Source organism: Tursiops truncatus, chromosome 19, assembly GCF_011762595.2.
Source record: "Tursiops truncatus isolate mTurTru1 chromosome 19, mTurTru1.mat.Y, whole genome shotgun sequence".
Taxonomy (NCBI): Eukaryota; Metazoa; Chordata; class Mammalia; order Artiodactyla; family Delphinidae; genus Tursiops; species Tursiops truncatus.
In genome coordinates, this window is record NC_047052.1 from 53,071,182 (window position 1) to 53,094,401 (window position 23,220).

The 23,220-nt window shown below is 41.1% G+C and overlaps 1 protein-coding gene and 1 non-coding gene across 5 annotated transcripts; one reads left to right on the plus strand and one right to left on the minus strand.

Moving 5' to 3' along the window:
* On the plus strand, nucleotides 1–18,618 carry ZNF615 (zinc finger protein 615). 4 transcript variants are annotated; one of them, XM_073796687.1, is made up of 6 exons: nucleotides 1–605; nucleotides 7,508–7,689; nucleotides 8,036–8,245; nucleotides 11,073–11,199; nucleotides 11,480–11,575; nucleotides 15,514–18,618. In XM_073796687.1, the coding sequence occupies exons 3-6, from the start codon at nucleotides 8,231–8,233 to the stop codon at nucleotides 17,472–17,474; spliced, it is 2,199 nt and encodes a 732-aa protein (XP_073652788.1). In that variant the 5' UTR covers nucleotides 1–605; nucleotides 7,508–7,689; nucleotides 8,036–8,230; the 3' UTR covers nucleotides 17,475–18,618. The 4 variants fall into 4 exon arrangements, with proteins under 4 accessions (XP_073652788.1, XP_019782871.1, XP_004310942.1 ...); XM_019927312.3 differs by having other exon boundaries at nucleotides 555–652; nucleotides 11,037–11,199; XM_004310894.4 differs by having other exon boundaries at nucleotides 555–652.
* Nucleotides 18,619–22,921: 4,303 nt separating this feature from the next.
* On the minus strand, nucleotides 22,922–23,068 carry LOC117309293 (small nucleolar RNA SNORA40). The gene has a single exon (XR_004523581.1). It is a non-coding gene; the product is annotated as a small nucleolar RNA SNORA40 (small nucleolar RNA).
* Between the last annotated feature and the right edge of the window lie 152 nt (nucleotides 23,069–23,220).

Consider the following 23,220-nt stretch of genomic DNA (forward strand, 5'->3'; position numbering starts at 1 on the left):
TGTTTTTATTTCCTAACCTATGGCCGCCATCCCTGTAACGTCAGAGCTTCTCCAAGCCCTGTGCCGTTCAAAAGTCCCTTCAGGCCAATTTCTCTAGAAACTTGGCCCAGATATCCTCTACCGGACGGTTCACCTTTTCCCAAACGCGAGTTGTGCTGTACGGATTCCTCCACTTCCTGTAAGATGGTTGCCCCCACTGGGCCGTTTCCTAACTTCCGTACAAAGTGGATCAACCTCACTGCCATTTAAATTTTCTTGCCAGCTCGCAGAAAGGGATTTACCCCCATGCCTTTCTTGTTTGCTGCAAGCTCGAGCTTATGCGCATATGTCCTTTTTTATTACGGGTTCAGGTGCCCCAAAATTGACAGTTTCGGTGACCTTCCGTCTTCCCAGTCTTCCCCGCGGACGAGGGAAAACGGGGCTCTTCGCTCTTCAGACGCCCGATGCCCAAACATGGCCGCGCCCACTGGGCCACGCTAGAGGGCACGGCCAAGTTACCTCTGAAGAGAAGTCGGAAATTCAGTTGTCGTTTTGCGACAGAAACGTCTCAGACCCTCGTTGGCCACCGTACCGCGGTGATGAGGGAAGCGACGAAGTTCCGCGAAGTAAGTTCAGCCGTGGATGGGTCGCGATCGTCCCTGGAGGAAGTCAAGTTAGTGGCTGGGTCTCTTCGTGTACAGTGGGGAGGGAGGGCGGGCCTGTCAGCGTCCGCGTTGGGTGATGCGTGTGGAATACAAGCGGGAGGACAGCGTGAATGCGTGTTCTTTTCCAGGGGAGTCCTAAAGTGTGGGTAACAGTGTATGTGTGGTTGGGGTACTTCTGGCTTCAGTCAGGAGATTCTCTTGTGGTTAGTGGTTAAAGATCCCTAGAGGTCAGCGATTTAGTCGCGAGGGCACGTGTTGGGGTCTTTGCCGTTTACTCTCTGTAGGGCTCAGGATTGCGAACTGGAGAGTGGTGTTTGTCAGTGAATGCTGTTTATGGTTCGGGTTTTTTTGGGGCTAAAAGATGGAGTATCTGTTTCGGGGTTAATGGACGGGAGTCTCTGAGATTAACCCGGTGGTGGTAGTAATCGTTTGGGGTACAGATGCGTGTATGGGCTGATACTTTGGAGGCCCGAGTACTTTGGCCGCTGCGTGTTGCGTGTTTTGAGCTCCAACCTCGGCCTCTGTAACAGATGTGATGGACGTTAACGTTACCCTTCTGCCGTTTAGGTCGTCCGAGTCCTTTCTTCACCACTAGTTTTAAAATCCTCTTTGGCACCCAACATCACCCCTTACTCTTAAACTCTCAGAAATGAAGGTTTTTGGCGAGATGAATGATCCAGAGATCCACCAGATGAATATCTAATAGCAGTATGTTTTACGATATGTAAGATGCAGCTTTTATCCTTTGTCCTACAAGACTCCTGCACATTCCTCTTGGATATTTCTTTTCAGATTCTGTCTAAAACCAGTAAAATAACATCTCTGTCACCGTGAGTTCTGTTCCCAAAGGAAAATGCTTATAAAATTTTAGTGTATTTCAGTTTTAGGCGTTTATATTATGGCTTTAATATTCATAATTCAGATAAATTGTGTAAATGGTACTATGATTTTCTCTTTCACTTTATTTCATGGAATATAGATTTACAAATTATTTTAAATGCGTGAACTGGTGGTATTGTAAGTAGGTTTATATTCAGTGATTGCATACATCTATATAGAGGTGAAATATTTAAAATACTTAGGTGTCATTTTTTGGAACATTTTATGATTATGCATTTACCTATGGATTTGTTCCCTTGTCTTTCATCTCCAGCCTAGACTACTTTTTTTTTTTTAAACATCTTTATTGGAGTATAATTGCTTTACAATAGTATGTTAGTTTCAGCTTCACAACAAAATGAATCAGTTATATATATACATATGTTCCCATATCTCTTCCCGCTTGCGTCTCCCTCCCTCCCACCCTCCCTATCCCACCCCTCTAGGCGGTCACAAAGCACCAAGCTGATCTCCCTGTGCTATGCGGCTGCTTCCCACTAGCTATCTACCTTACGTTTGGTAGTGTATATATGTCCATGCCTCTTTATCGCTTTGTCACCGTTTACCCTTCCCCCTCCCCATAGCCTCAAGTCCATTCTCTAGTAAGTCTGTGTCTTTATTCCTGTTTCACCCCTAGGTTTTTCATGACATTTTTTTTTCTTAAATTCCATATATATGTGTTAGCATACGGTACTTGTCTCTCTCTTTCTGACTTACTTCACTCTGTATGACAGACTTTAGGTCTATCCACCTCATTACAAATAGCTCAATTTCGTCTCTTTTTAAGGCTGAGTAATATTCCATTGTATATATGTGCCACATCTTCTTTATCCATTCATCCGATGATGGACACTTAGTTTGTTTCCATCTCTGGGCTATTGCAAATAGAGCTGCAATGAACATTTTGGTACATGACTCTTTTTGAATTATGGTTTTCTCAGGGTATATGCCCAGTAGTGGGATTGCTGGGTCATATGGTAGTTCTATTTGTAGCTTTTTAAGGAACCTCCATACTGTTCTCCACAGTGGCTGTATCAATTTACATTCCCACCAACAGTGTAAGAGGGTTCCCTTTTCTCCACACCCTCTCCAGCATTTATTGTTTCTAGATTTTTTGATGATGGCCATTCTGACCGGTGTGAGATGATATCTCATTGTAGTTTTGAGTTGCATTTCTCTAATGATTAGTGATGTTGAGCATTCTTTCATGTGTTTGTTGGCCATCTGTATATCTTCTTTGGAGAAATGTCTATTTAGGTCTTCTGCCCATTTTTGGATTGGGTTGTTTGTTTTTTTGTTATTAAGCTGCATGAGCTGCTTATAAATTTTGGAGATTAATCCTTTGTCAGTTGCTTCATTTGCAAATATTTTCTCCCATTCTGAGGGTTGTCTTTTGGTCTTCTTTATGGTTTCCTTTGCTGCGCAAAAGCTTTTAAGTTTCATTAGGTCCCATTTGTTTACTTTTGTTTTTATTTCCATTACTCTAGGAGGTGGGTCAAAAAGGACCTTGCTGTGATTTATGTCATAGAGTGTTCTTCCTATGTTTTCCTCTAAGAGTTTGATAGTTTCTGGCCTTACATTTAGGTCTTTAATCCATTTTGAGCTTATTTTTGTGTATGGTGTTAGGGAGTGATCTAATCTCATACTTTTACATGTAGCTGTCCAGTTTTCCCAGCACCACTTATTGAATAGGCTGTCCTTTCTCCACTGTACATTTCTGCCTCCTTTGTCAAAGATAAGGTGACCATATGTGCGTGGGTTTATCTCTGGGCTTTCTATCCTGTTCCATTGATCTATATTTCTGTTTTTGTGCCAGTACCATACTGTTTTGATTACTGTAGATTTGTAGTATAGTCTGAAGTCAGGGAGCCTGATTCCTCCAGCTCCGTTTTTCATTCTCAAAATTGCTTTGGCTATTCGGGGTCTTTTGTGTTTCCATACAAATTGTGAAATTTTTTGTTCTAGTTCTGTGAAAAATGCCAGTGGTAGTTTGATAGGGATTGCATTGAATCTGTAGATTGCTTTGGGTAGTAGAGTCATTTTCACAATGTTGATTCTTCCAATCCAAGAACATGGTATATCTCTCCATCTATTTGTATCATCTTTAATTTCTTTCATCAGTGTCTTATATTTTTCTGCATACAGGTCTTTTGTCTCCTTAGGTAGGTTTATTCCTAGGTATTTTATTCTTTTTGTTGCAATGGTAAATGGGAGTGTTTTCTTGATTTCACTTTCAGATTTTTCATCCTTAGTGTATAGGAATGCCAGAGATTTCTGTGCATTAATTTTGTATCCTGCTACTTTACCAAATTCATTGATTAGCTCTAGTAGTTTTCTGGTAGCATCTTTAGGACTCTCTATGTATAGTATCATGTCATCTGCAAACATAGACTACTTATTTTTATTGCAATTGTAAACGTATTATTATTTGCTAACTCCCGTTTCCTTATAATTTTTTACAACATAAAAGAGCAGTTGACTTTATTTATTTTTGGCTGATTTTTAAAAAATTGAAGTATAGTTGATATACAGTATCGTGTTTCACGTGTGCAGCACATTGATTCAGTTATACATGTATATATAGATATCTTTTTCAGATTCTTTTCCCTTCTAGGTTATTACAAAATACTGAGTATAGCTCCCTGTGCTATACAGTAGGTCCTTGTTGCTTATCTATATTACATATAGTAGTGTGTGTATGTTAATCCCATCCTCCTAATTTATCCTCTCCCCACGCCCCCCAGCAACTAACTTTTTTTTTTTTTTTGGCGGTACGCCGGCCTCTCACTGCCACGGAGCACAAGCTCCGGACGCGCAGGCCCAGCGGCCATGGCTCACGGGCCCAGCCGCTCCGCGGCATGTGGGATCTTCCCGGACCTTCCCAGACCGGGGCACGAACCCGCGTACCCCGCATCGGCAGGCGGACCCCCAACAACTGCGCCACCAGGGAAGCCCATAACTTTAAATATTTATGTTTGGTCACCTTACTAAATTCTTAAATCTACACTATCTTTCTTTCCACCCAACATTTTAGTGTGAAAATTTTCAAACATACAGAAATATTGAAAGGATTTTATATTAACCACCCATGTACCTACCACTTAGGTTTTATTATTAATAGTACTAGACTTGCTCTACCAGTTAGTTACCTAACCCTCTGTCCATCGTTCTGTTCATGTATCAGTCTTTTGTTGTTGTTGGTTTTGGTATATTTCCAAGTAAGTTGCAGACCTCTACCATTACTTTAAATACTTATTCAATCACATGATTAATTAAAGTTCTACTAACAGCCTTTTATTTGTTTCCTTTCTTTATGTAATGAACAGACATCTTATTTACAAATAATTTTGGCCTGGTGTGGAGTGAAAATTAATTTCGGAGCGAGATGAATCTGGTTTTTCAATCCAAATTCTGCCTCCTGCTCATTGTGCAGTTTGTGTGACCTCTTGTCTGTTTCCGTCTTAGAAAAAAAGAAAAGAAAAGCAATTAAAATCTCTCCCTTGGAGTTATTTTGAAGATTCAAAATACCTTAAATAATGAACTGTGATGGCAGATGCATAGCATATCTGAAAAAAAAAGCTGCTAATTTCCCCATATTTGTGGCTTTGTGTTTTGTAAAATTTGTATTTATAACTCATTTTCTCTCTCCCTGCTTTCCTCCTTGTTTTCCCTCTCTATATTTTTGGAAATAAAACTTCGAAAGCCATGAACTTATATTAATGACCATGCTACAGCAATTTTATTTAAAGTGTAGAATCCTGATATTTCTCTGATATTTTTTTCTTCTTTTTTGGCTGCATCAGGTCTTAGTTGTGGTGCAGGCTCTTTGTTGCAGCGTGCAGGATTCTCTCTAGTTGTGGCCTGCGGTTTTTCTCTAGTTGTGGTGCGCAGGCTCCAGGGCGCCTGGGCTCTGCAGTCTGTGGCACGCGTACTCTAGTTGAGGTGCACGAGCTCAGTAGTTGTGGCGCGCCGGTTTAGTTGCTCCGCGGCATGTGGGATCTTAGTTCCCTGACCAGGGATTGATTTCGCATCCCCTGCATTGGAAGGCGGAATCTTTACCACTGGACCACCAGAGAAGTCCCCTCTCTGATTTTTAAAATATACATGCTCTTATGAAAAATATAGTGAAGAAAGTAAAAATGCCCTGTCAAATATCACACCTTTGCCAATATTTCCCTTTCAGAGATTCTTAGAAATGGATTTTTAGGTTACCAGTTGATAGTTTCATTGATCATTTTCGCTTGAATTTTAAATTATTCCCAGGAAACGTTCTTTTTAAACAGACACTTGACCTGTGTGTGCTTTAGAATCATATAGAATTTTTCCATTTTAATTTTGTAACCAGCCTCCTGACTAAACAGAGGTATAGACATATTAGGCAAATACAATTTGCCTCTCCTTATATTCAAAACTCACCTTTTATTATTATTTTTTCAAATTGCATTGCAGTGGGCAATGTATCCAAACTCAGATTCTCAACCCTGCTATTATAGTGTAAAAACAGCCTAAGACAATAGTCAACAGGTGCGTCTGGCTGTGTTCCCATAAACCTTGATTTGTAAAAACGGGTGGTCCAGGCCCTGGAGAGTCTGTTACTGACTCTTGATTTAGATGATCATATGGCTTTTCTGCTCCAGTTCAGGGTTGGACACCTGGAGCCCATGGATTAACTCTGGCCCAGTGCCTGTTTTTGTTAATAAAGTTTTATTGGAACCTAGCACACCTATTTTTTTGTTTTTTAAATATGGCTGTTTTTTGGTCACATTGCTTGGCATGCGGAACTTGCCCATCCAGGGATGGAACCCGTGCCCCCTGCAGTGGAAGCATGGACTCATAACCACTGGACCACCAGGGAAGTCCAAAAGTATGACTGCTTTTGAGCTACAGTGGTAGAGTTGAGTAATTACCACAGAAGCCATGTACATTACATTTTCTGTCTCTTTTAACATAGAAATTATGTATGTTTTTAAAAGTTATTAGTTTTATTCTGACACCAGAGATTACAAATAATATACAGCCTTTATTTGTCAAAGTATTACTGTAATTAGTATGTTTATACTCTATCTATACAGAGATCTTGGAACACTCATTCATTTTCCCACCTCATAATTTATATGCTATCATGGTAAATTTTAACTCTATTTTTTTAATTAAATTAATTAATTTATTTATTAATTTTGCCTGCATTGGATCTTCATTGCTACACGCGGGCTTTCTCTATTTGCGGCGAGTGGGGGCTACCTTTCCTGCAGTGCGTGGGCTTCTCACTGCGGTGGTTTCTCTTGTTGTGCAGCACAGGCTCTAGCCGCATGAGCCCAGTAGTTGTGGCACACGGGCTCAGTAGTTGTGGCTCGTGGGCTCTACAGAGCGGGCTCAGTAGTTGTGGTGCACAGGCTTAGTTGCTCCACGGCATGTGGGATCTTCCCGGACCAGGGCTTGAACCTGTGTCCCCTGCATTGGCAGGTGGATTCTTAACTACTGTGCCACCAGGGAAGTGGTGGTTAACTGTCTATATTTTTAAAACCTCCTGAGATATGATCATTTTCCCAGCTGGTACTAATTTAGACTTAACTGCTTATTTACCAGTTTAGTTCCTTTTCATTCCTTGGTCCTCTGCTAACATTGGAGGACCCTTTCCTTTTGCTTGAAGAACATGTGCATTTGCTGTATTACAGGTCTTCTGATGAAGCATTCTCTCTGGTTTTGCCTGAAAATTTTTTTTTAATTGAAGTACAGTTGATTTACAATGTTGTGTTAGTTTCAGGTGTACAGCAAAGTGATTCAGTTGTACGTACATATATATCTATTTTTTTTTCAGATTCTTTTCTCCTACAGTTTATTACAAAATATTGAATATAGTTCCCTGTGCTATACAGTACGTCCTTGTTGGTTATCTGTTTTATATATAGTAGTGTGTATATGATAATCCCAAACTCCTAATTTATCCTTCTCCCCCCCGACCCCTGAAAATGTTTTTATTTCAGTTTTATTCCTAAAGGATTTTTCGCTGAGTATCCTTTATATGTTTATGCTTATAATACTCTTATCGAGGATCAAGAAGTGGATGGTAATGAGAAATTACGTGACGGTGCTTCTTATTTGCTTAACATGATGTTCTTCAAATTTGAGTGTGTGAACCCGGGGATGTAAAAAGACTTCTGAAGAGGTACGTGGATGCACGTGGTTTAAAAGAAGAAAAATGTGTATATCCTGTCTGTGTGTCCTCTTTCCTAAAGTTGATCTACCTGTGGATTTCCCTGCTAGTGGGGTATTGTGCTGTGCTGGTTCTCCTTCCCACATCCCCTTTCACAGTCTTACTGCTTCCACTTTACAAGAGAAAGATGTACTTCCCAAATATTCGGAATGTTGTGTTTTATTGGCCCAGATGTAAAAGCTTCGTATTAAAAGGACCAATCGATCTTTGGGGGCCTTAATTTAAGATAAGTGGCCAGCAACACTGACAGCATCTAGGCCGAGAGAGAATGTGCCACTCAGAGTAAGTTGCTCTTCAGCCCACAGGTGCTGGCTCCCCAGGAACAAGAGGGATCAAAGGAAAGAAGGAGGAAAAGACTCTGAGACTTAAGTACTGTCAGTTCTGGAGACATCCTTGATTGGAGACTGACATTTTTGAACAGAAATTTACAGCTGATCCAGAAGAGCTAAAGACAGCATCCCAGTTTGCTGCCATTTCCCAAAGTCCGAAGAAAATGATCCAGGCCCAGGTGACTTTTGGTTTCTTTTATTCTTTCTTTATTCCCCAGTGGCTTTGCCTGTAAAAGTCAGTGCAGTTAAGTAGAAAAGTTTAAATGGATCCTAGCAGGATCTGGAGAAATCTTGGTAACGTTAGATCAGGAATGTATTATTCATAGGATTCATATGCTGTGACTCGCATTGGGATGTAACATGTGAATGTGCAAAATCCTGTGAGTTATATTAGCTGTCAATTTGTGTCTAATGTCTCTGACAGCCATCACAAAACAGTCATAAGTTACATGATAGGCAGTACGACAAACTGCTTCTACTCCCAGCACTTCTGGCACCAAATGTGTGGGTCTTTCCAGACCAACAATCACTTCTCCAACCCTCTAGATACCAGCTAAGCGTCTACAATTTAATTCAATTACGACATTAACTACTGCACTTACTGTCAGTCTCCACAGGTTTAAGGGCTCAATCCCACAGGACTGCCCTCACTTTGGATGCCAAGTATTGGCTTCCCACAGTACCTATACTTCTGACTTGGCTGAAGATCTGGGGTTCCTGAAATCCCTTCCTCAGGTTCCATAATTTACTGCAACAGTTCACATAACTCAGGAAAAGACTTTGCTTACCTATACTGGTTCATTATGAAGGATACAACTTGGGAAGAGCCAAATGGAAAGATACTTAGGCAAGATATGAGGGAAGGGACAAGGACCTTCCATGCCCTCTATGGGAGTGTCACACCCCCAGCACCTAGATGTGTTCACCATCCCGGAAATGCTCTGAGCCCTGTAGTTTAGGGGTTTTTTTATGGAGGTCTGATTGGGTAGGTGTGGTAGATTAAATCAGTGGCCATTGTTGATTGGCTCAGTTTCCAGTCCCTCCCCCCTCCCTGGAGGGCTAGAAGTGGGGCTGAAAGTTCCAACCCTCTAATCACAAGGTTGGTTCCCTGGGCAACCAACCCCCATCCTGAAACTCTAGAGGTCCACCAAGACTCACTTTGCTAGCATAAACTCAGGTAAGTTTGAAAGGGACTTGTTATAAATAACACAGAATGCCCCGTACCTCTATTACTTAAAAAACTCCAAGTGTTTAGGAGAAATTGTGTTAGAAACTGGGGCTGAAGACCAAATACATGTTTCTTATTATATCACATATCATAGGGATCAACTGTGAGGGAAAAGCAGACCAGTTCCTTGAGGGATGTTAATGTTTCATGGCACATGGGTCTCAAGTTCACATAGGACTTTGACGGTTCTCCATAGAGGTGATGTGCTGGGTCCTTAACTGCAGTCCTTGACTGTCCTAACTTCTTTTCTTTTTAAATAAATTTATTTATTTTTGTTTATTTATTTTTGGCTGTGTTGGGTCTTCGTTGCCATGCACAGGCTTTCTCTAGTTGCAGCGAGTGGGGGCTACTCTTTATTGCGGTGTGCCTGCTTCTCACTGCGGTGGCTTCTTTTGTTGTGGGGCACGGGCTCTAGGGCTTCAGTAGTTGTGGCATGCGGGCTCAGTAGTTGTGGCTTGCGGGCTGTAGAGCACAGGCTCAGTAGTTGTAGCACATTGTCTTAGTTGCTCCACAGCATGTGAGATCTTCCCGGATCAGGGATCGAACGTGTGTCCCCTGCATTGGCAGGCATATTCTTAACCACTGTGCTATTGGGGAAGTCCCTGTCCTTTCTTCTTATAAATGTAAAAATGTGTTTCCTACAGCTGTTTCCTCATTTCATCTAATATGGTATTAACCCCGCCTAATGATATACACACATATATGTGCATTGTCTCTGTCTATATGTGTGTGTGTATATATATATATATATATATATATATATATATATATATATATATATATTCTTTAAAGAATAGTCTTCTTATAAATTTGATCATCTAATAATCTTTTTTTTGGACTTTTTATTCTTTTTTTGTTTTTTAAATTTTTTATTGAAGTATAGTTGATTTACAATGTTCTGTTAGTTTCTGGTGTATAGCAAAGTAATTCAGTTATATGTATTCATATTCTTTTTCATTATGGTTTATTAGAGGATATTTAATAAAGTTCCTGATCATCTAATAATCTTTTATGCTTTATACATGTTTTGTACAGTTTTTTTTTCTTTTCTTTCTTTACTTTTATTTATTTATTTAGTTAGTTATTTTTGGCCACTTGGCTTGTGGGATCTTAGTTCCCCAACCAGGCATTGAACGCGGGCCACAACAATGAAGGTGAAAGCACCGAGTCCTAACCACTGGACTGCCAGGGAATTTCCTGTACAGTTTCTCTTATTTTGTTTAGTATGTTGACCACTGAAATTAGTATGTATTGTCTTCATCTACTTGTAAGTAGCATATAGTTTGATATTAGTGAATGCTTGTGAGAGATCAGAAAATATGTATTGGTCTCTGCCCCCTGTTCCTGGCACAGAGCTCCTAAAACCCTTGTGATTCCCTAAGTGATAAGAACACTAGGAACATCTCCTGTTCTAATATTGGTCTTTGACCTCTGTTCCTGACACAGGGCTCCTGAAACTCTTGTCATTTCCTTGGTGACAGGAGTGACTTTGTTCTACCGAGGTGACTCTGAGTGAGCTCCTGGATGAGGGCTGGTAACAGGAAAGACCAAGCCATGATGAGAAGCTTGGCATTTTTAACCCTGCCTTACGCATCTATTCTATCTGGAAGACTGTACCATAACATAGTATTCTACTAGGATTCTTATTTTATCACAGCATAAGAAGGAAAAACCCCACCAATTTCCTATATGGCAAAAGTGAGCAGAATAATTTCCTTTACATTTTTCCATGTCACCCAAAGAACATCACTTGGCCAAACGTGACTGTGTTATGACAGGAATCCCTGACGTATGACGATGTGACTATGAAGTTCACGTGGGAGGAGTGGCAGCTCCTGGACACTGATCAGAAGGACCTGTACCGGGATGTGATGCTGGAGAACTATAGCAACCTGCTGTCCATAGGTGAGGATGGCTCCCCTGGGTCCCTCAGAGGGTGCCTGTCAGTGGCCGTTCCATTCTCAGCCTCTTAACTCTTCAGACTAACTGCATTCCTCTGCAATGGTCGAGTCTCAGATCCTTCTCTTGCCCCAGACTAGAGGGTATAATAGCCCCTCTCCTGAGAGAAAAGCCTTGAGGTTACAGATGTGAAACCTGTTTATTCCCTCCATGTACCATTATCCCTTCCTGGCGTATCCCAGCCCAGTTCGGTATGTCTAAGTCTTCTATCATTTTTCATGAACAGGGTATCGAGCCAGCAAACCAGATGCTCTCTCCAGGTTGGAACGAGGAGAACAACTGTGGCCAGTAGAAGATGACAGCCACGGTCGAATCTGTCCAGGTGAGTGGGTGAGACCCAGCAAGGTGGGCAGCCAGGGAAGTCATACTCTGGTCAGGAGAGAAGGCGTCAGAGCTGTGATAGTGTCTGAGGAAACATAAGCAGCCCTACCACGTACCTCTCTTCCAGTGTAAGAACTCTTTTTCTTTGTGGAAGTTAAAAGGAAAATATATTCTTTTGTTTTCTTCTGAGATCTGATCCCTGCTTATTTCTAAACCATGAGTGTTGTTTTTTTTTAATTGTGTCTTTATTATTTATTTATTTATTTATTTTCAGTTTTAAATTTTTGGCTGCGTCGGGTCTTAGTTGCGGCACGCAGGATCTTCGTTGTGGTGCGCAGCCTTCTCTCTAGTTGTGGCGTGCGGGTTTTCTCTTCTCTAGTTGTGGCGCGCAGGCTACAGGGCATGTGCACTCTGTAATTGTGGTGTGTGGGCTCCAGAGTGAGCGGGCTCTGTAGTTTGCGGCACGCGGGCTCTAGCTGAGCTGTGCAAGCTCAATAGCTGTGGCACTCGGGCTTAGTTGCCCCATGGAACATGAGATCTTAGTTCCCTGACCAGGGATCGAACCCACTTCCCCTGCAATATAAGGTGAATTCTTTACCACTGGACCACTGGGGAAGTCCCTGATCCCCGCTTATTTCATACGCATCTTATTTTTGTTTGTTTGTGTAGTTTTCTTCTTGCTTGGATTTTCAAATCTTCCTCTCCTTCGTTTACCATCACAAGATCTCTGTCTGTGTTACCACCTCTCTTGCTGTGAAATCCCACTTTCCAGGCCTCTTTGGAAAGAGAACTTTGAGTTCATCATACTCTTCTTACCACTGTACCTTCTTCCTGCCGTATGAGGAAATAACAATTTCCCACCATAACATGCAGCCCCACCTTGGATGCTGTGTCCCCATGATAACCTGGTTTCTGCTGTGCATTTTTGTGGTTCTTTGGTCCCCACCCCCTTCCAGCGTTTTCCATACTTTCATTTCCATTTTCTTCTCTGTTCTCATAAGTGTTAAAAGTTTCTTCCATTCCCATGAGTTAAGCTCTTTCTGTTCTCTGAAAGAGACGCCCCAAATTGACTTCTCTCTTAATATTGTCTAATGTACAATTTCTTTCTATGTATTTTATTCTTCATCATGGAAGCTGGCCTGTGACTTCCTAGTTTGTGTGTGAGAACAGAAATCTTCTCTCCATCCTTTTAAAAATTGAGGTTCTCTTTCAGTTCTACACATTTAAAAGAAAAACATGTCTTAGTGTAAAAATTGCTGTAAGGAAAATTAAAGCAGCTAATGGAAGAGTGGGTGTTGGGGCTTGGAACTGCCCTTTTGGAATGGGAGTGGCTCTCTGATAAGGTGCCTTTGAGCACATAGATGAGGGATATGAGTAATCTTCCTGGATGAGGAGTTTTCCAAATGTGAGACAGTGGGAATTTGAAAGACCTGAATCTGGAATGTGTTTGAGGGACTTCGGGGAAACTTACATGGGTAGAAGGGAGTGAACAAGAGGGAAAATGACTAGAGTTAAGGGTAACAGGGTAGTAGCTGCGGGTTTTGGTACATAGGTAACAAACTGCCTATCAAGGGCATTCAAGACCTTGATTCTTTTCTGAATAATTTGAGAAAACAGGATTTTGAGTAGAAGAGTGGCATTATACAATTTTTAAAGTGGATCACTTTGCCTACTTTATAGATGGTAGATATTATTGGGGAGGGGAATGTACTTTTATACTCTTGGTTACAATGTGTGACAATAAAATGATACAGATCAAAGTCATCAAAGATCAAATTATGCATGGGAAAGACTCCAGGAGAGGCTGCACACAAGGTTCCCGGTTGTCCTCTACCAGTGGAGTCATGTGAACAGTGCTGAATTTTCCCAGCAATGATGTTTGAATGTTTGACAACATGTGTGAAGTGCTGCCAACCAGGGAAGCTCACCCAAGCCTGGTGCCTCTAGACCCCAGAATCAGAATGTTACAGTGTTGTCCAAAGTCCCAGGCATACAAAAACGGACATCTACCACAAATCACATTGTTAGCATAAACTCTATGATATGTCCTAAAATCTCATACCTACAAAGACATTCTCATCAGGTGGGATATTCCAAGGACTCAGAGGTATCCTCTAGGGCCAGTCCTTTCTTTGCAATGTTCAGGGATGGAGTAACTGCATATCATCATTCCCTTTTCGTGTAGGAACATAGGAGAGTATGTTCCAAGTAGAGTATTAGTTGGGAGTGTTGGTTACAGAAGATTTTATCTGTATTTGATGTTAGCGTTAGTGCTTTGCTAGAGTTAGCTAAATGGTGGTCTGCAGAATGAAGAAGAGGGAAAGTTGTTGGAATATGATAAACCTCAATAGTTTGTCACATTTACCTTGAAATCAGATGCTAAGGAGACACATTCTTATTTGGCATTGTATTTGTTCTATACACCTGGGTCTGCAAGTTTGCACCTGATCACAATTGTCAATGTTTGGTTCTCTTCAATGGGCTTGATTGAATTTTCAAACTCTACATGTTGAAATGGCTAAAGCCTTGGCCCTGTGCCTTGAGCTTTTATGATACATGTTTCCAAACATAGTCTTATCCAGTACTGTCTTTGAATACTCTGGTTTAAAAAAAAAATTTATTTTATATTGGAGTACAGTCGATTTACAATGTTGTGTTAGTTTCAGGTGTACAGCAAAGTGAATCAGTTATATATATATATATATATACATATATATATATCTGTTCTTCTTCAATAATCCGTCAATGTTGATGATATCCACATTGCTATTTTCAGATAAGACCTTTTGAAACATTTATATATTCAACCCACTTCTTCATGTTTTGTATGCAGACAAGTAATAACCTCCTTAAGCTTTGTTTCACAATGTGTGCTAGATTTTCTTCTCATTCTGGCCTTCAGTAATATTCCTCACATTATTAAGAGGCATTCCACCTACCCAGTGGCTGAAACCACATAATTCTTGGAATAATCCTTGAGTCTTAACCTCTTCCGTGCTTCTCCCATTAAGTCCATCAGTGAACCTTGTCTTTTCTTTGAACATATCCTGATTTCCTCCACCTCCTACATATTCATTGCTCCTTTAACCGTGATTCACAGACTGCAATTGCCTTCTTTATTCCTTTGCTTCAGTTGTCTATGCCCAGAATTAAACCTGGGTGTCCTACAAATTTAACTCATTTCTGATACTATCTATGTGGAAATAGTGTCAGACCCTACAAGTTAAGGGTTCAGTCCCACAAGATTGTCCCCATGTCAGATGTCAGTTGCAACTCCAGATTGTTACCTGTGCTTCTGACCAACTGGCTATAAATTGAAGGTTCTCGTGACCCTCTTCTTTGGTTCAATTAATTTGCCAGGGTGGCTCACAGAACTCAAAGAAACATTTACTTATGTTTACCAGTTTACTATAAAGGATACAGATGAATAGCCAGAGGAAGAGATACATAGGGCAAGGTCTGAAGGATTCCTGACAGAAGCAGAAGCTTCTGTCCCCATGGAATTGGGGAGCATCACCCTCCTCGCACATGGATGTGTTCACCCATCCAAAGGTTGAGCAAATCTTGTTAAGAGTTTTTATAGAGTTTTAATCTCTAGGCCCTCTCTCCTTTCCCAGAGGCTGCAGGGTGGAGCTGAAAGTTCCAACCTTCTAATCACTTAGTCTTTTTGGTGATCAGGCCCATCCTGAGGTTATGTAAGAACTCTATGCTAAGTCATCTCATTAGCATAAACTCAGTATTGAAAGATACTCCTGTCACTTAGGAAATTACAAGGCTTTCGGAGCTGTGTGGAGGAAGACCCAATATATTTCTTATCATATCACACATAGAATTGTCACTAAATAGTTACTTCACATGAAAGCATTTTTTGAAACAGTTTTCTTCCAAATTAAGATTATGAGAGATTGCGGAATGATTCCTTGTTCTCTTCTTTCCTAGAAATCAGGAAAGTTGATGACGCTCTGCAGCATCACTTGCCAAATCACAGCATTCAAAATATTGTGGAACAATGCTGCGAACATAATACACTTGCAAATATTGTTAATCAGAGCAAAAGTCATTTCCTTTTAAAGCAAAATTGTGATATGTTTGACTTATCTGAAAAACCTTTAAATTCAAATTTAAGTTTTGAAAACCAGAAGAGAACCTGTAACTTAGAGAACTCTGCTGATTTTAATGGAGATGGGAAATCCCTTCTCCATGCTAACCACGAGCTATCTTTTACTGAAATTAAATTTCCTGTAAGTGCAAAACCCATCAGCAATAACTCCCTGTCTACTAAACAACAGAGAACTCACAACATAGAGAAAGCCCATGTATGCAGTGAGTGTGGGAAAGCCTTCTTCAAGATGTCTCAGCTCTTTGATCATCAGAGAGTTCATACTAGAGAAAAACCTCATGGATGCAGTCTGTGTGGGAAAGCCTTCTCCAGAAAATCCAGGCTCACTGAACATCAGAGAACTCATACAGGACTGAAACATTATGAGTGCACTGAATGCGATAAAACCTTCTTCGAGAAATCGCAGTTCAACATACATCAGAAAAGTCATATGGGAGAGAAACCTTACACATGTAGTGAATGTGGGAAAGCGTTCACCAAAAAGTGTCGGCTCATTTATCATCAGCGAACTCATACGGGAGAGAAGCCCCATGGATGCAGTCTGTGTGGAAAAGCCTTCTCTACAAAGTTCAGTCTCACTACACATCAGAAAACTCATACAGGAGAGAAACCTTACATATGCAGTGAATGTGGAAAAGGATTCATCGAGAAGAGGCGTCTTATTGCACACCATCGAACTCATACTGGTGAGAAACCCTTTATATGCAATGTATGTGGGAAAAGTTTCACCTTGAAGAACAGTCTTATCACTCATCAGCAAACTCACAGAGAAGAGAAACTGTATATGTGCAGTGAATGTGGGAAAGGCTTTTCAATGAAGCACTGCCTCATTGTACATCAGCGAACTCATACTGGAGAGAAACCCTATACATGCAATGAGTGTGGAAAAGGCTTCACCTTGAAGAGCCCTCTCATCAGACATCAGCGGACTCATACAGGGGAGAAACCCTATGTATGTAGTGTGTGTGGAAAAGGCTTCACCATGAAGAGTGATCTTATTGTACATCAGCGAACTCATACTGCAGAGAAACCCTATGTATGCAGTGACTGTGGGAAAGGCTTCACTGTGAAAAGCCGCCTGATTGTACACCAGCGAACTCATACAGGGGAGAAACCCTACGTGTGCAGTGAATGCGGAAAAGGCTTTCCAGCCAAGATCCGGCTGATAGGACATCAGCGAATTCATACAGGAGAGAAACCATATGTATGCAGTGAATGTGGTAAAGGCTTCACAGAGAAGAGTCATCTCAACGTACACCAGCGCACTCACACAGGAGAGAAACCTTATGTATGCAGTGAATGTGGCAAAGGCTTAACTGGGAAAAGCATGCTCATCGCACATCTGCGAACTCATACTGGAGAGAAACCATATGTATGCAATGAATGTGGCAAAGGCTTCACCATGAAGAGTACTCTGGGTACACATCAGCAAACTCACACTGGAGAGAAACCGTACAAATGCAACGAGTGTGGTAAAGCCTTTAGGAAGAAGACATGCCTCATACAACATCAGAGAGTTCACTCAGGAAAAACTTCCTTTGCATGTACTGAATGTGGAAAATTCTCTTTGCGCAAAAATGATCTCATTACCCATCAGAGAATTCACACAGGAGAGAAGCCACATGAATGCAGTGAATGTGGGAAAACCTTCACCACAAAGTCAGGGCTCAATGTTCATCAAAGAAAACATACAGGAGAGAGGCCTTATGGATGCAGCGAGTGTGGGAAAGCTTTTGCCCACTTGTCAATCCTTGTTAAACATAAGAGAATTCACAGGTAGTCACTCTGGGGAAGCCTGTTGCCAGTTGTACTCAAGATAATAGTATGCAGAGAAGAATCACAATGCAAAGAATGTGGTGTTATCTTTAGTGATCAATTACCTCATATTTTATGTTGATGAAAAAATTTACAAGAAAACTCAGACACAATCAGCCATGGTGAAAATGTTTTAGGACATTTTATTGTCTAAAAAGTGTATGCTAAGGGCTTGCCTGGTGGCGCAGTGGTTAAGAGTCCACCTGCCAATGCAGGGAACATGGGTTTGAGCCTTGGTCTGGGAGGATCCCAAATGCTGTGGAGCAACTAAGCCCGTGCACCACAACTACTGCGCCTGCATTCTAGAGCCTGCAAGCCACAACTACTGAGCCTGCGTGCCTAGAGCCCATGCTCCACAGCAAGAGAAGCCACCACAATGAGAAGCCCGTGCACTGCAATGAAGAGCAGCCCCCGTTCTCTGCAGCTAGAGAAAGCCCACGCACAGCAACGAAGATCCAACGCAGCCAAAAATAAATAAAAATTTTTTAAAAAGTGTATACTGAGATAAAGCCTAAAATGTGAAAGACTAGGAAAGACTTCATTGGTAATAGACTCTATCATATGTGGTCATCATAGATCATGAGTGAATGAATATTTCTAACTGGTAGAAATATAATTGTGGGAAAGCCTTTGCCCAGAAGTAACACCTCAAGAGATGTCAGTTAACACTAGAGAAATACTTTTCTATGGTGATGAATATGGTAGGGTTTGCAGTAATAAATATTGCCTCATCATTTGCCAGGAAATCTGTGCAATAACACATTTAGTATGGTGGCCTTTAACAAAATATCAGACAACTTAATGAAGGAAAGAAGCCTTGGAGAAATGATGAATGAGAACATTGTGTTACAGGTCTAAACTTAAGGGGTAATACACCTCACAAACAACTGGGGAAAGGATACCTTCAGCCATATTTCTAGATGCCTTGTCATTGATCTTATAAATTTTACATAGTGGCAGTTACTCTCATCGTGGATTAAATTTTAGTATATACAGTGCAGGAGTGTTCAATTATTTAATTAATTTTTGCATTTCTTTGGTTCCAAGTTTAAATGTTATTTCAGAATATTTGAAGTACTTCAAAATGAAGAAATATATTCATCTCATAAGTATAAGTCAACATATTTGGTGTGTTTAACCAAGTTTATAAGTAGCAGCAGGGGGTTATAAAATTAATATAAATGTGATGTTTTTATAACTTTTAATTTTGAAGTAAGTTTAGAATCACAAAAACTGAAATATTCCAGAGATTTCCTAAATCACCTTCAGTCCACTATTCCCAAAGGTAAAACCTTATATAACCACACAGTTTACTATCAAATAGAGGAAAGTGAAATTGTTACATTGCTGTTAACTACAGGGTTTATTTCTATTGCACCAGTTTTAACGTGGTTTTTAAATACCGCCTTAAACTTTATCACATATGTAGGTTCCTGTAACCAACACCCCAGTGAAAATTCAGAATGCTTTGTCAAAACAAACTCCCTCATGCTACATCCTCATTGTCACATCCTTTCTCCAACACTAATCCTATAATTTTATCATTTATAGAATATTAGAAAAATAGAATCGTTTAGGATGTATCCTTTTGAGATTGACTATATGAGCTTGTGAAATTGTAGAAAATAGACATATTGGTCTCTGCCCCCGGTTTCTGGCACAGAGCTTCTGAAACCCTTGTAAATTCCTGCATGATAAGAGCATGTGGAGCATCTCTTGTCCTATTGATGGGACTCTGGGTGGGCTCATGAATGGCTCCTGGATGGGTGCTTGTCACCAAAAAAGACTTGGAATTTTCAGCCCACTCCCCATCCTCCAGAGAGGGGAGAGGGGCTAGAAATGGAGTTACTAATTGATCATGCCTAATGTGAGGAAGCTTCCATAAAATCCCAACAATAGTAGGGGCTATGGAGAGCTTCCAGAAGGGTGAACACATTGAAGTACAGGGAGTGTTAACACACCCCCAGCTCTATGGGGACAGAAGCTCCTGTGCTTAGAACACTCCCAGATCTCACTCTGTTTCTCCTCAGCTTGTTGTTCATTTCTGTCCTTTATCGTGTCCTTTAATAAACTAATAAACACAGATAAGTGTTTCCCTGAGTTCTGTGAGATAAATCAAACTCTAGCAGATTAATCAAACCCGACAAGGGGCTCACGCAAACCTCCAATTTGGAGCCAAGTCAGAAAAGTTGTAGGTAACTTGGGGACCAGCTATTTGCGATTAGTATCTGAGGTGCGGTGGGAGCAGTTGTGGGACTGAGCTCTTAACTGGTGGGATCTGGCACTATCTCCAAGTAGATAGTGTTAGAATTGAGTTAAAATGTAGGACCCAGCTGACAGGAATTGCTTGGTGTGTGGGAAGCCCACACATTTGACCAGAAGTGCTGAAACACTGGTCACATTTGACCAGAAGTGTTGAAAGTGTGTGTGTGGCAACAGGGTGAGAGTAAAGGAGAAAGACAGGAGGAAGTCTGACTGTAGCTTTTCCCAATACAGACTTCAAGTAAATTCAACCTTAGATCCAACTAGAAACTCTGGGCATCTTCTCTGCCACAGAATATCAGACTGTAATAGAGGCGGGGCAGGTGCGTAGCTGTTAGTGCATGACTGGTAGCCGTCCCACTCAGCCATTGACTGGCATCGCAGTGGGTCCCTTCTCCTTCCCTTCCTCTGTGTAAGCGGAGCCCACATTCATACTGAGGGAAGATGGTTTTTTTGAGACACTAGTCTGCCATCTCGGTCGGCTGGCTTTCCGATTAAAGTCGTTACTCCTTGCCTCAACAGGTCATCTTCCGATTTATTGGCCTGACCTGCGGCAAGCAGAGCAAGTTTGGGCTCTGTCCGTAATAAGACTCCAGGCAAACTGGTAGTACCCAAGGTGTTCCTGCCTAACTGCACAAGGTCACCATCATCTTGTCACTTTTGCCCAAAGTGATGACTGGAATGCATCTCACACCACGTTGGCCTTGGATTTGTGCTGGCCTCTGAAAACTTAAATTAGCTCTGTGACTGAGACTATCTCTTGCAAAGAGAGGAAGGCACTGGGGTGCCCAGAAGACATTTCCATGTCTTTTCACCCAGCAGTCTTAGCAGCTTTTATGGCCACTCCTGTTGGAAGCGCCAGAACCTCTAGGAGGTCACAGTGCTGTGTGTCCTCATAGAACCTGTGCAAGTCTTCTGGAACTGAACAAGAGCCCTCAGTGCCCCTAGCAACAGCCAAGGAGGCATTGCGGGGAGAGCGCATCAAAATCAGAAATGGTTTTGGACCAGGTTCAGCCTTTGGCAACTACTGGAGGAGTCTTCAGAGACTCAATATCTGCTGAGCCTGATTCTGGGCAAGGATCCCCAGTGAGGGGCCTGTGGGGTCAGTGAAGAGGGAATGTGTGTCAGTGACGGCATTTGGGGTTTTATTTGGCTTCAGTCACTGAGGAATCTGGGCGTTAGTGATGGGCCTTTGATTGAGGCTTAACCTGTAGAGATTAATGATCGAAGGTCTTGTTGGTCAGGGTTTAGGGTCTATATGTTAGGTCTGCAAGACTCGGTAATTGAAAACTGGATGGAAGTGTGAAACCAATGAGCACTGCTTCTCCCCTAGGTTAGCAATTTAACGTCCAGCTTATGATCTGGAGAAGCCTGGAATTGGGGGAGGAGTGTCAATGGGCAAGAATGTCTGTGGTAAATTTCAGATTGAATTTGAGGTCAGTGTTATGTAGGGAGTGCAGAGTTTGTCTGTGTTTGAGAGCACAGAAGTCTGGAAGTTTTGAGACCCATAGTCCCAGGCTGGTGGTGTTTAGAGACTTGACCTTTGGATGCTGGAAACATTTCTTTTCAGGTTGTCCAGTCCAAGTCCTTTCTCAAAGTTCTTATTAAAAATTTGTCTCGGACTTCCCTGGCAGGGCAGTGGTTGAGAGTCCGCCTGCCGATGCAGGGGACACGGGTTCGTGCATCGGTCCGGGAAGATCCCGCATGCCGCGGAGCCGCTGGGCCCGTGAGCCATGACCGCTGAGCCTGCGCGTCCGGAGCCTGTGCTCCGCAACGGGAGAGGCCACAACGGTGAGAGGCCCGCGTACGGCAAAAAAAAAAAAAAAAATTTGTCTCCTACATACACTCTTATCATTGCCTGCACAAAAATCAGAATAATTCACCGTGGTCAAGTGGTGTGTATAGGAATAAAGACAGGATTTCTGTTCATCTTACTGCAAAGTTTAGTCTTGGATATTTCCTTTCAGATTTCTTTGACACAAGTAAGAACAACAATTTTCCTGAGTTCTACTCCTCAGTGAGAGCCATCTCATTAAAAAAACTTTTTTTCAGGCTACCTTTCTAAAACTTGGGATCATCTGTACGAACATACATTCAAGAATCTGCCTATCGTCTAACATGGCTGTATTTCTTCTGCATTGTCTCTGGCAAATAATCGAAATTCCTGTTACTCCACATTATCACCAGCATTTCATATTTTCAGTTTTTGGATTTCAGCAAGTCTAATACCTGGGTATTTGTATCACACTGCTGCTTTTTAAAAATTATTAGCATTATTCACATTGCTGTTTTAATTTGCATCTCCCTAACAACAAATGATGCAGGCCATCTTTTCATATGCTTGTTTGCCATCTGTTATCTTTGATCAAGTGTCTGTTCAAGGTTTGCCTATTTTTGAAATAGGAGTTTCTTGTTGACTTTTCAGAATTCTTTCTATGTTCTGGATACAAGTCCTTTACCAAGTATAGGACTTATAGGATGAATGTGTTGAGATTCTTTTTTTTTTTTTTTTTTTTCTGAACAAAGTGTAAAGGTTTTTTTTTTATTATGTGTAACATAGGCAAAATTATTTAAGTCAATAAATTTTTAAGGAATTTCACATGTTCTGATTCTTTCCACTGCCAATCACCTTAGTTCCTCCAAAGTCATAATCTTCAAGATGAGATAGCCCTTTCAAAAAAGAAGTTTTGCTCAATCCACACAATTCTTTTAGTTGAGCTTCTTTGATCTCCAGTAGAATACAGACACACTTCAAAATTCTCCACCTGTAATCTTTGGGATCCAATTTCCTCAAGCAGTTTACTTTAGGACCATGTTTAGAGTCAGGAGATAGATCTGCCCGCTTCAGAGTTTGACACCCTCTAAAAATGTATTAAGTTCAAATCATATTCACTCCTAAGCTATCACACCCTAGAACAGTACAGATCATTGGGATATGCCAATACCTTTTTAAAATCCTGACACTGTGTTCTCAAGATAAAAGCCTAAAAAAAGAAGCCATCTTTGTTTCATGTCAACATTAGAGTATGAACTCGATATAGCTGATAATTTAAAAACTTAATATATAAGGGAAATTATCAGCTCTATAGTCCTGGAAGCAATCTTTATGTTTATCAATACACCCCCATCACTTGAATCTGTTTTAGGTATCATGTCCCTTCTTCCCTGTACCAAAACTCATACTAAACAATAAGTTCTGGGTTGCAAAAGAGGATTTTTGCACCTGTCTATAAGGAGAGTCTTTTGAGATTTTTTTTCTCTTTGTTTTTGTTTTTTGCCTGTGGACTTCCAAATGTTCCAGCAGCATCTGCTGAAAAAGTCTGTATTTCTCCATTGAATAACCTTTGTATATCTATCAAACGCTTGAGTATACTTGGCTCATGTGGGTCTTTTTCTGGGATCTTTGCTCTGTTCCATTGATCTATGTGTCCTTTCACCAATAATACTAA